At 41.2% G+C, this 10000-nt stretch overlaps 1 protein-coding gene across 1 annotated transcript in view; it reads left to right on the top strand.

Moving 5' to 3' along the window:
* Nucleotides 1-10000, top strand: part of mapk8ip1b (mitogen-activated protein kinase 8 interacting protein 1b) — a 23018-nt gene that overhangs the window by 11205 nt on the left and 1813 nt on the right. The window contains exons 5-12 of the mRNA XM_009303667.5: nt 450-733; nt 2184-2712; nt 4527-4602; nt 4859-5034; nt 5125-5231; nt 7530-7637; nt 7913-7983; nt 8451-8549. Coding sequence (XP_009301942.1) covers nt 450-733; nt 2184-2712; nt 4527-4602; nt 4859-5034; nt 5125-5231; nt 7530-7637; nt 7913-7983; nt 8451-8549 — 1450 coding nt within the window. The remainder of the gene's footprint in view (nt 1-449; nt 734-2183; nt 2713-4526; nt 4603-4858; nt 5035-5124; nt 5232-7529; nt 7638-7912; nt 7984-8450; nt 8550-10000) is intronic.

Below are 10000 nucleotides of genomic sequence, written 5' to 3'. Positions count from 1 at the left end.
AAAGCACAGGCATGTTTTGCTGCCAAGTGCAGTCATGAGAATTCAGTTTAGTCCAGTCATCTACAAAAACATGTTTGCATGCGCAGTCTAGCCGAACAATAGGAGAACTTGTTGGCCAAACTCTTTGAAAAATAAAACAATCATTTTAGCAGTCAGCAGGTTAGTAGTTTTATCATTGACCACCTCCACACATTGGCTGTGTAAAACACATGCTGGAATAGTTGGTGGTTTATTGGTGACTCTTGATTAATAATGGGACTAAGTCAAAAAGAAAATGAATGAATGAATTAATTAAAATTCTTCCTTTTTTATGAATTGTAAATTTATATCTGACGTTTTCCCCCAATCATTAGATAGCACCCCAGAATTCTGACAGATCAATTCTGAGTTTATATCTAAACATGTTTGTAACAATCATTAACTTGTTTGTTAATTTCTTGATTTACCAGCTGACCTGACGCCACCCTGCGAACACACGTGTCTGAGCGACGAAGAAAAGCACCAACCGAGTCGAGCTCAGATGAAAGACTGCGGCACATCGACAACAGACAAACCGAACATCTGCCCGTCCAAACACACTCCAGCTCCAGCTGCAGCGGTATATAAACCCAGAGAAGCAGCCCACTGTGAGCGCATACGCTACCACACAGACGTCCGGCTGGAGCCCACAGAAGAGATCTATCTGACGCCCATACAGCGCTGCACTGAGCCTCCGGAGACCCAGAAAACAAAGGTAATACTGGAGAGATCTGAGAATGGAGATATCCCAGCCTTTTCTCATGTGTGGAGAAGGGTAAAGGAAAGAAAGGCAGGGAGGGAGGAGAGGAAGGGAGGAAAGGAAGGGAGGAAGAGAGGAAAGGAAGGGAGGGAGGAAAGGAAAGAAGGAAGGGAGGGAAAGAGAAAGGAAGGAATAAATGAAGGAAAGGTTGAAAGGAAGGAAGGGTGGAAAGGAAGGAGGGAAGGAAGAAAGGGAGAGAGAGAGAGAGAGAGAGAGAGAGAGAGAGAGAGGAAGCAAGGGAGGGTGGGAGGAAGGAAGGGAGGGAGGGAGGGAGGGAGGAAAGGAAGGAAGCAAGGGAGGGAGAGAGCAAAGAAAGGGAGAGAGGGAGGAAAGAAGGGAGGAAGAAAAGAAGGGACGGAGGGAGGGAGGAAATGAAGGGAGGAAGGAAAGAAGGAAGAAAGGAAGGAAGAAAGGAAGGGAGGGAGCGAGGAAAGGAAGGGATAATGGAAGCGAGGGAGGAAGAGAGGAGGAGAGGGTGGGGAGGAAGGAAAGGAAGGAAGGAAGGAAGGAACGAAGGAACGAAGGAAAAAGGGAAGGGAGGGAGGGAGGAAGGTAGGCAGGAAGGAAGAAGCAAGGAATGGGGAAGAAAGAAAGGGAGGGAGGAAGGAAGGAAGGAAGAAAGGAAGGAAGGAAGGAAAGGAGATAGGGAGGAAGAAAGGATGTAAATAAGGGAGGAAGGAAGTCAGGTAGGAATGGACAAAGAAAGGAAGGGAGGGAGGAAGGTATGCAGAAAGGAAGGACAGGAGGGTGGAAGAAGGGAAGGGAGGGAGGAAGGAAAGAAAGAAGGATGAAGACAAGGAATAAAAGAAGAAAGGAAGATTGATAGGAAGGAAGGAAGGAAGAAAGAAAGAGATGGAGGAAGGAAGGACAGGAGATAGGGAGGAAGCAAGGAAAGGAATGAGGAAGGAAGGAAAGGAGGGAGGAAGGACGGAAGGAAGGAAGGAAAAGAGGGATGGAAGGAGGAAAGGAAGGAAGTAAGCGAGTAAGGGAGGGAGGAAAGGAAGGAAGGAAATGAGGAAGAATAGAAGGCAGAAAAGGAAAGGAGGAAGGAAGGAAGGGAGAAAGGAAGGGCGGAAGGGACAGTAGGAAAAAGGAAGGAAGAAAGCAATGAATGGAGGAAAGGAGAGAGGGAGGGAAGGAAGGAGGAAAGGGGGAAAGGAAGGAAGAGAGGGAGAAAGGGAGAAAGGAAGGAAAGAAGGGACAAAGGAAGTGAGTGGGGGAAGCAAGGAAGGGAGGAAAGGAAGGAAGGGCGGGAGGAAGGAGTGGAGAGAAGAAGGAAGGCTGAACAAACAAACAGTGGGATCATGAACATTGTTCTGCACTCTACAGCGCAGTTTTCCACATGTTGTGCTGTATTTTCACTGATTCCTGCATACAGTGACACTGACCTCTGCTCTGTAAACAGGTGATGGTGAGCTCTGACAGTGAAGCTCCTCCGCCGTACAGTGAGCAGGACCTGCAGCCGCCCTCATATTTCTCCTGCGTGGAGGCTCTGGCTGTGGACAGCAGCGGAGATGAGGAACCCACAGTGGATGATCTGTGCTATAGAGACTGTGGCGCTGGAGAAGCTCATGCGCATCACGAGAACCTGCCCAAAATAATACACACCTCAATGAGCAACTCTGATGCTAGCGGACTTTCCTACGACTCCGTCAAATACACACTGGTTGTGGATGAACATGATCAGCTGGAGCTGGTCAGTCTGAAAGAGTGTTACCGTGGTTACAGTGACGACAGCGAATCGCCTACGGTTTACGATAACTGCGTTTCTTCTCCGTATGAGTCGGGTCTCGATAAAGAGTATGAGGAGGAGAATGACGGAGAAAAACTAAGCAGGATTAAAGCTTCATTTGAGGACTCCACCCCTGAGGCCGACATCCCGTTCTCTCGGAAATTCGTCAACGTTTTTATGAACGGCTGTTCACGATCTTCTAGTGAGTATTGGGGTTTGTTTTTGCATCTGTATTAGTGTAAGAGATATCTATTATGGTTATGAAGTGCATTATACTGTGATTATACACTTAGGCCACTTTATTAGGTACAGCTGTCTAACTGCTCGTTAATGCAAATTTCTAATCAGCCAATCACATGGCAGCAAATCAATGCATTTAGGCATGTAGACATGGCCAAGACGATCTGCTGCAGTTCAACGCGAGCATCAGAATGGGGAAGAAAGGGGATTTAAGTGACTTTGAATGTGGCATGGTTGTTGCTGCCAGACGGGCTGGTCTGAGTATTTCAGAAACTGCAGATCTACTGGGATTTTCATGCACAACCATCTCTAGGGTTTACAGAGAATGCTCCAAGGAAATATCCAGTGAGCGGCAGTTCTGTGGGCGCAAATGCCTTGTTGATGCCAGAGGTCAGAGGAGAATGGCCAGACTGGTTCCAGCTGACAGAAAGGCAACAGTAACTAAAATAAGCACTTGTTACAACCGAGCTCTGCAGAAGAGCATCTCTGAACACACAACACGTCCAACCTTGAGGCGGATGGGCTACAGCAGCAGAAGAGCACACCGGGTGCCGCTCCTGTCAGCTAAGAACAGGAAACTGAGGCTACAATTCACACAGACTCACCAAAACTGGACAATAGAAGATTGGAGAAACGTTGCTGCTCTGATGAGTCTCCATTTCTGCTGACACATTCAGATGCTCGGGTCAGAATTTTGCCTCAACAACATGAAAGCATGGATCCATCCTGCCTTGTATCAGCGGTTCAGGCTGGTGGAGGTGGTGTAATGGTGTGGAGGAGATTTTCTTAGGGTTCATTAGTACCAATTGAGCATCAACGCCACAGCCTACCTGAGTATTGCTGCTGACCATGTCCATCCCTTTATGAGCACAGTGTCTCCATCTTCTGATGGCAGCAGGATAACGCACCACGTCATAAAGCTCAATCATCTCAGACTGGTTTCTTGAACATGACGATCAGTTCACTGTACTCAAATGGCCTCCACAGTCACCAGAGCTCAATCCAATAGAGCAGCTTTGGGATGTGGTGGAACGGGAGATAGGCATCATGGATGTGCAGCCGACAAATCTGCAGCGACTGCGTGATGATATCATGTCAACATGGAGCAAAATCTCTGAGGAACATTTCCAGTATCTTGTTGAATCTCTGACTCGAAGGATTAAGGCAGTTCTGAAGGCAAAAGTGGGTCCAACCCTGTACTAGTACGCTATACCTAATAAAGTGGCCGGTGAGTGTATATGATATTGGTAGTAACACTTTAGTTTAGTTTACAATTCGTGATACTAACGAACCAATAACAAACACTACTAGCTTAATAAACTACTAATTAGCTGCTATGAATTGCAATGTTCTTATTTATGTAAAGAGTGTGTTAATGCACAGCAGCAACACAAACATCTTTAGGCCTGCTGAAAACGCTCAAACATGTTGCTTATTACACACACAGGGATGCACAGCAGCAGCACAAATATCTTTAGGTCATACCTGCCAACATTCGAATCATAAAATCTTGGATGATTTAATCTGGGGGGTGGGGGGGGGGGTGTTGGTTAAAGTGCAGGTATGCTTTAGGTCTGTCCAAAACACTCATACATGTTGCTTATTACACACAGACGGATGCACAGCAGCAATACAAATATCATTAGGCCTGCCCAAAACTCATACATATTGCTTATTACACACAAAGGGATGCACAGCAGCAACACAAACATCTTCATCTTAAATATGTATAGATTTTGAGACTGCTGTTCACAACTCTCTTTGACTTTGCTTCAGGCACAGAGTCGTTTGGCTTGTTTTCCTGCTTAATTAACGGAGAAGAGAGAGAGCAGACGCACAGAGCCGTCTACAGGTAGAACACAGATGACCATTTACATTTAAACACCATTCACAAAGTCTTCACTACACATGAACATGTGAAGCTGTTAGTGTGTTCGTGTTTAACTACATTTTCAGAGCTAAACAGAAAGACTATCATACCATAACCAAAGATAACCAGTGTTACTATTTATATTTAATATTCTCTTCACAGCTTCCAGTTCATGCAGACTTTAACTGGTGATTGAAAAGAGGCCTACAAGATGTAACGTGTATTGTGTTTGTGTCAGGTTTATACCTCGCCATGATGATGAGCTGGAGCTGGAGCTCAATGATCCTCTGCTGGTGGAGCTTCAGGATGAGGATTACTGGTATGAGGGCTACAACATGAGGACTGGAGCTCGCGGGATCTTTCCTGCTTATTACGCCACGGAGGTCTTCAGGGAGCAGGAGCTGGCTTCAGATGGTAAGATGTAAAGATCACTCCATTCCCCATCTCATTTACTCTGCTCGAGTGCTCCTGACCGCTCATCCGCTCTTCATGTTTTGTTCTCAGAAGTGAAAAGCTCTGAATGGGTGGAGAAATACACAATGAAGTTCCTCGGCTCGGTTCAGGTGATGAATCACAAAGGCAATGACGTTCTGTGTGCAGCTATGCAAAAGGTGTGAAGCTTTACAGTAACGCTCAATGAGCTTAAATGTTTTAAGACCTCATTGTGCATCAGCCTGCATTTTTAAATATAAAATACGTCGCTCTGGGTGTGTTTTGTTGTACGTTTCAGATGACAAATCCACTAGAGGGTGCTGCTGTCTATAATTTTTGTGAATCTATAATACCTTACTTAGGGTTCATTTTATTGCATGTTTCTGAGAAAAATCCACTAGAGGGCGCTGTGCAATTTATTTTTATTTTGAAAATCTGAAATACGTTACTAAGAGTACATTTTCTTGCAAGTTTCCGATGACAAATCCACCAGAGGGCGCAGTCCACCATTTTTGCGAATCTGAAATTCGTTACTTGGGGTTTGTGTTTTTGTACGTTTGTGATCCTAAATCCACTAGAGGCTGCTGTCTAAATACTTTAGAAATCTGAAATGCTACATAGGGAAATATGTTACTCAAGGTTTTTGTACATATCCGATGACAAATCCTCTTGAGGGCGTAGTATACAACTATTGCAAATCTAAAATGCACTACTTAGGGTATGTTTTCTTGTATGTTTCTGATGACACATCCACTAGAGGGTGCTGTCTACATATTTTGCAAATCTGAAATATATGTTACTTGGGGTATGTGTTCTTTTTACGTTTCTGATAAATCCACTAGAGGGCAGCATCTATATATTTTAGGTATCTGAAATATAATACATAGGGTATGTTTTCTTGCACGTTTCAGATGTTTAATCCACTAGTGGGTGTTCCCTTCATATTTTGCAAATCTGAAATACGTTACTTAAGGTTTTTGTACGTTTCCAAAGACAAATCCACTAGAGGGTGTAGTATACAATTTTAGTGAATCTAAAATACATTACTTGGGGTATGTTTTCTTGTATGTTTCTAATGACAGATCCTTTAGAGGGCACTGTCTACAATTTTTGCGAATCTTAAATTCGTTACTTGGGGTTTGTGTTTTTGTTCATTAGAAACTTAAGGTTTTTATACGTTTCTGATGACAAATCCACTAAAGGGCACTGTCTACAATTTTTGCAAATCTATAATATATAACTTAGGGTTTGTGTTTTTGTATTTTTCCGATGAAAAATCCTCTAAAGAGCGCGGTCTACATATTTAGCAAATCTGAAATACGTTTCTTAAGGTTTTTGTACGTTTCCGATGACAAATCCACTAGAGGGCGTAGTATACAATTTTGCGAATCTAAAATACGTTATTTAGGGCATGATTTCTTGTATGTTTATGATGACAAATCCACTAGAGGGTGCCGTGTACATGTTTTAGAAATCTAAAATACGTTAATTAGGGTACGATTTATTGCCCATTTCAGAAGTATAGTCCACTAGAGGGCGCTGTTTACATATTTTGCAAACCTGAAATATGTTCCTTAAGGTTTTTGTATTTTTCTGGTGACAAATCCACTAGAGGGCGTCGTAGACCATTTTTGCGAATCTAAAATACGTTACTTAGGGTATGTTTTGATGTATGTTTTTCTGATGACAAATCCACTAGAGGGCGCTTTCTAAATATGTCTACAAATTGAAATACATTTCATAGGATATGTTTTATTGCACTTTTCAGATGATTAATCCACTAGAGGACTCTGTCTGGCTATGTTATTTAGGTGTGTGTTTTGTTGTGTTTCAGATAAAGGTACTTATTGTACATGTCCACTAGAAGGTGGCACTTGTCGTACAGATAAACTAATGAACCATGAGTAAAACCAAACCAATAGTGTTTTCAGAAGCAGATGTAAGAGAAAAGTGCACCGCGAACACAGTTTTTCCTTTATTTTACATTGCTTTTATTGTTTTATGTCTTACAGCATAACACTGTACAAGGTGAGCTACATGCAAACTGACCACCCCAGAAAAGTGTCCATATGGAGACAGATACGTGACACAAATGCATTCATTACAAATCATAGACAACATTAAGATGTTGTGTGGTGTTTATTTGGTGTTGTGCAAAGAACTGCACAAAAATAATGCTTTATTCCTCAATAAAATGCCCCTGTAAATATCATTAGTGTGAATAAGAACAGAAGTTGTTGTCATACTGCCCCCTAGTGTTCACTTTACCTACAAACTACAGTCAAGTGTGCGTTAAGGTACATTTTTGTGGTTTAAAAAAAATGTAGGCTGAAGCACACACACACACACATATATATATATATATATATATATATATATATATATATATATATATATATATATGCATTATTTTTTCACAAAAGAGCCTTCAAATGCAGTTTACTAGATTGATGATGTATTTTTATGACTGATTCTAGATTGCGATGAACAGGAGACTGACTGTACATTACAATCCTCCGTCATCCTGCATCCTGGAGATCACAGTGAAGGGATTAAAACTCACCGTACAGGACGATTTCGACATGGTAAAGTCATGAGCACATAACAAATGTCTGTTTTCCATCTCGTCATGCTGCTTTTTTATAGTTAAGACTTTCCAATATATTTTTAATGGTGGAATATTGCATTGTGTAATGAAACGATCGAATATTACTGACAGACTGGACTATAAAAGCAAACCCAAAATACTGAAATGTCTTAACATGATTCAGCGTGTGTTTGCAGATCATATGATGAGTTGGTGGAATGTGTGCCGGCCGGGTTTAATCTGGCTGTTTTCTTTAATAAATGTCTTCCACAGAGCAGTCAATACAGTCACTTTTTCCACTTGAAGAACGTCTCATTCTGCGGCTACCATCCCAGAAACAAGAAGTACGTGCTTTACTGGTATCTTTCACATATTAATGAAAATACACTAGAGTACCAATCAAAAGTTTGGGATCAGTATGATTTTTAAAAAGAAATTTAAAGGTTTCATCAACCAAATATACATTAATTTGATCACATCTGACAGTAAAATTGTGTATAATGTTAAAGATTTTAATGACAGTTGTAAATACATGACTAATATAATATCATTTATGGAAGATTATTAACAAGTTATGTTGTCATAACAAAAATAAGACATCTCAAACAAGGTCATCTTTGCATTTCAAATGTCCTAACTGAGCTAATGTCACTAAATAACAGTTGTCATGCATACAATCTTATTTATGGAGTGTCATATCCTGATTATAAAGGTCTTTTCTGGAAAAACTACAACCACAACAATCATACTGACTCCAGACCTGCTCAATGCACAGATCTGTGCTTTATTTTAGCATCTGCTTTCCCCTCAGGTATTTCGGCTTCATTACAAAACATCCAGCGGATGAGAGATTCGCCTGCCACGTCTTTGTGTCTGAAAACTCCACTAAACCCCTCGCCGAGTCTGTGCGGTCAGTCTTACTTTATTATCATATAAAGCATTCATAATATATCACATTCTTCCATCTTTATTCTCATTTAAAGCCATCATTTAGGCCCAATCCCAATTCTACCCCTTAACCGTTCCCCTTACCCCTCGTTTTACGCGTTCACGTCAAGGGGTAGGGGTGTCCCAAGTCTCTTTAGCTTGAAGGCGTAGGGCTAAGGGCAAGGGGTGAATAACTGGGAATAAAACACAACCAGGAACTATGCTTCCAACTACAGCTTTAGAGGTATTTGCAAGCGTACAAGTTTGTGACGCTATTTGCAAATGTTTGTTGAAACGATGGATTTGAGAAACAATAAATCAACGAACTGTTTGTAACGACGGAACTTGCACCATTAGTTATCTAACGATGGTTTTCAGAAAGGCACCCCAGATCGATCTCCCAGTGAAAAGTAACTATTTTGCATATACATATGTACAATTTTAAAAAGGGGGTGTGCCCCCAAACCCCACCCCTAAATCTACACCTCATTGGAGCATGAGCAAATCATACTAACATATATACATGAGGAAAAAGCCTAGTTTCTGGATTTTTTACGGAGTATGCCAGCATTGAAAGTGTGTGTATGTGAGTGTGTGAGGGCGACCTTTACACATTTACCCCTAATGCGTCTGAGAAAATCAAAATATGCATCTCAGAACTACATGCAGTAAATAAAAAACAAAGACTGTGTATTCATGCACCATCAAATGTGCTTATGATTGAAGTGAGTGGGGCAAAAACAGCCACCAACAGTAAATCAGGAAGAAGAAAACGAAAATCTACGTAACTTTTTGATTTAGTGGCTAATTAGTATAAATTCGTACGATCTAATTCGTACATTTTAGTACGATTTGATCATTCCCCAATGACGGTTGGGGTTAGGGGTGGGGTTAGGTGCCACGCCTCCTTTTTAAAATTGTACAATTTCGTACGACTGAACTCGTACAAATTCGTACGAATTAGCCACAAAACTGGCAAAACGTAAAATACTTACGTTTTTTCGTGAGATCAGGCTGAAATCTAACACCGCATCAAAGCCAATGTTTTAACTAATCATTCACACGTCCAAGACTTTGATAAAATGTTAAAAAAAATCTGGACCACAATTACTTTTTATATTAAAATACGTTATTTTGTGGGGGTTTTTCACCAAATTAGTGACATCAATTGTGAATTTGGCAATTAAAGAATTAAAACTCTGTAATCTTCTAAACAATTTAGCAGTTTTGACCAGTGGATGTTTTCACGAACAGGGCACAACGGTTAAATCATCGTTTTGTTCGAAACGATCTCACGAGTAGAAGTGTCCACACAGTCAGATAAAGTAGCTAAGAATTCATCCATTTTAATTTTGTAGATTATAATTGAGGATGAGCAAATCGTACTAAAATGTATGAATGAGCTCGTACTAATTGTGAGTTTGTGTTGTTTTA

The sequence above is a fragment of the Danio rerio genome, chromosome 7 (assembly GCF_049306965.1).
Source record: "Danio rerio strain Tuebingen ecotype United States chromosome 7, GRCz12tu, whole genome shotgun sequence".
NCBI lineage: Eukaryota > Metazoa > Chordata > Actinopteri > Cypriniformes > Danionidae > Danio > Danio rerio.
This window is presented reverse-complemented; position numbering and strand designations above follow the sequence as displayed.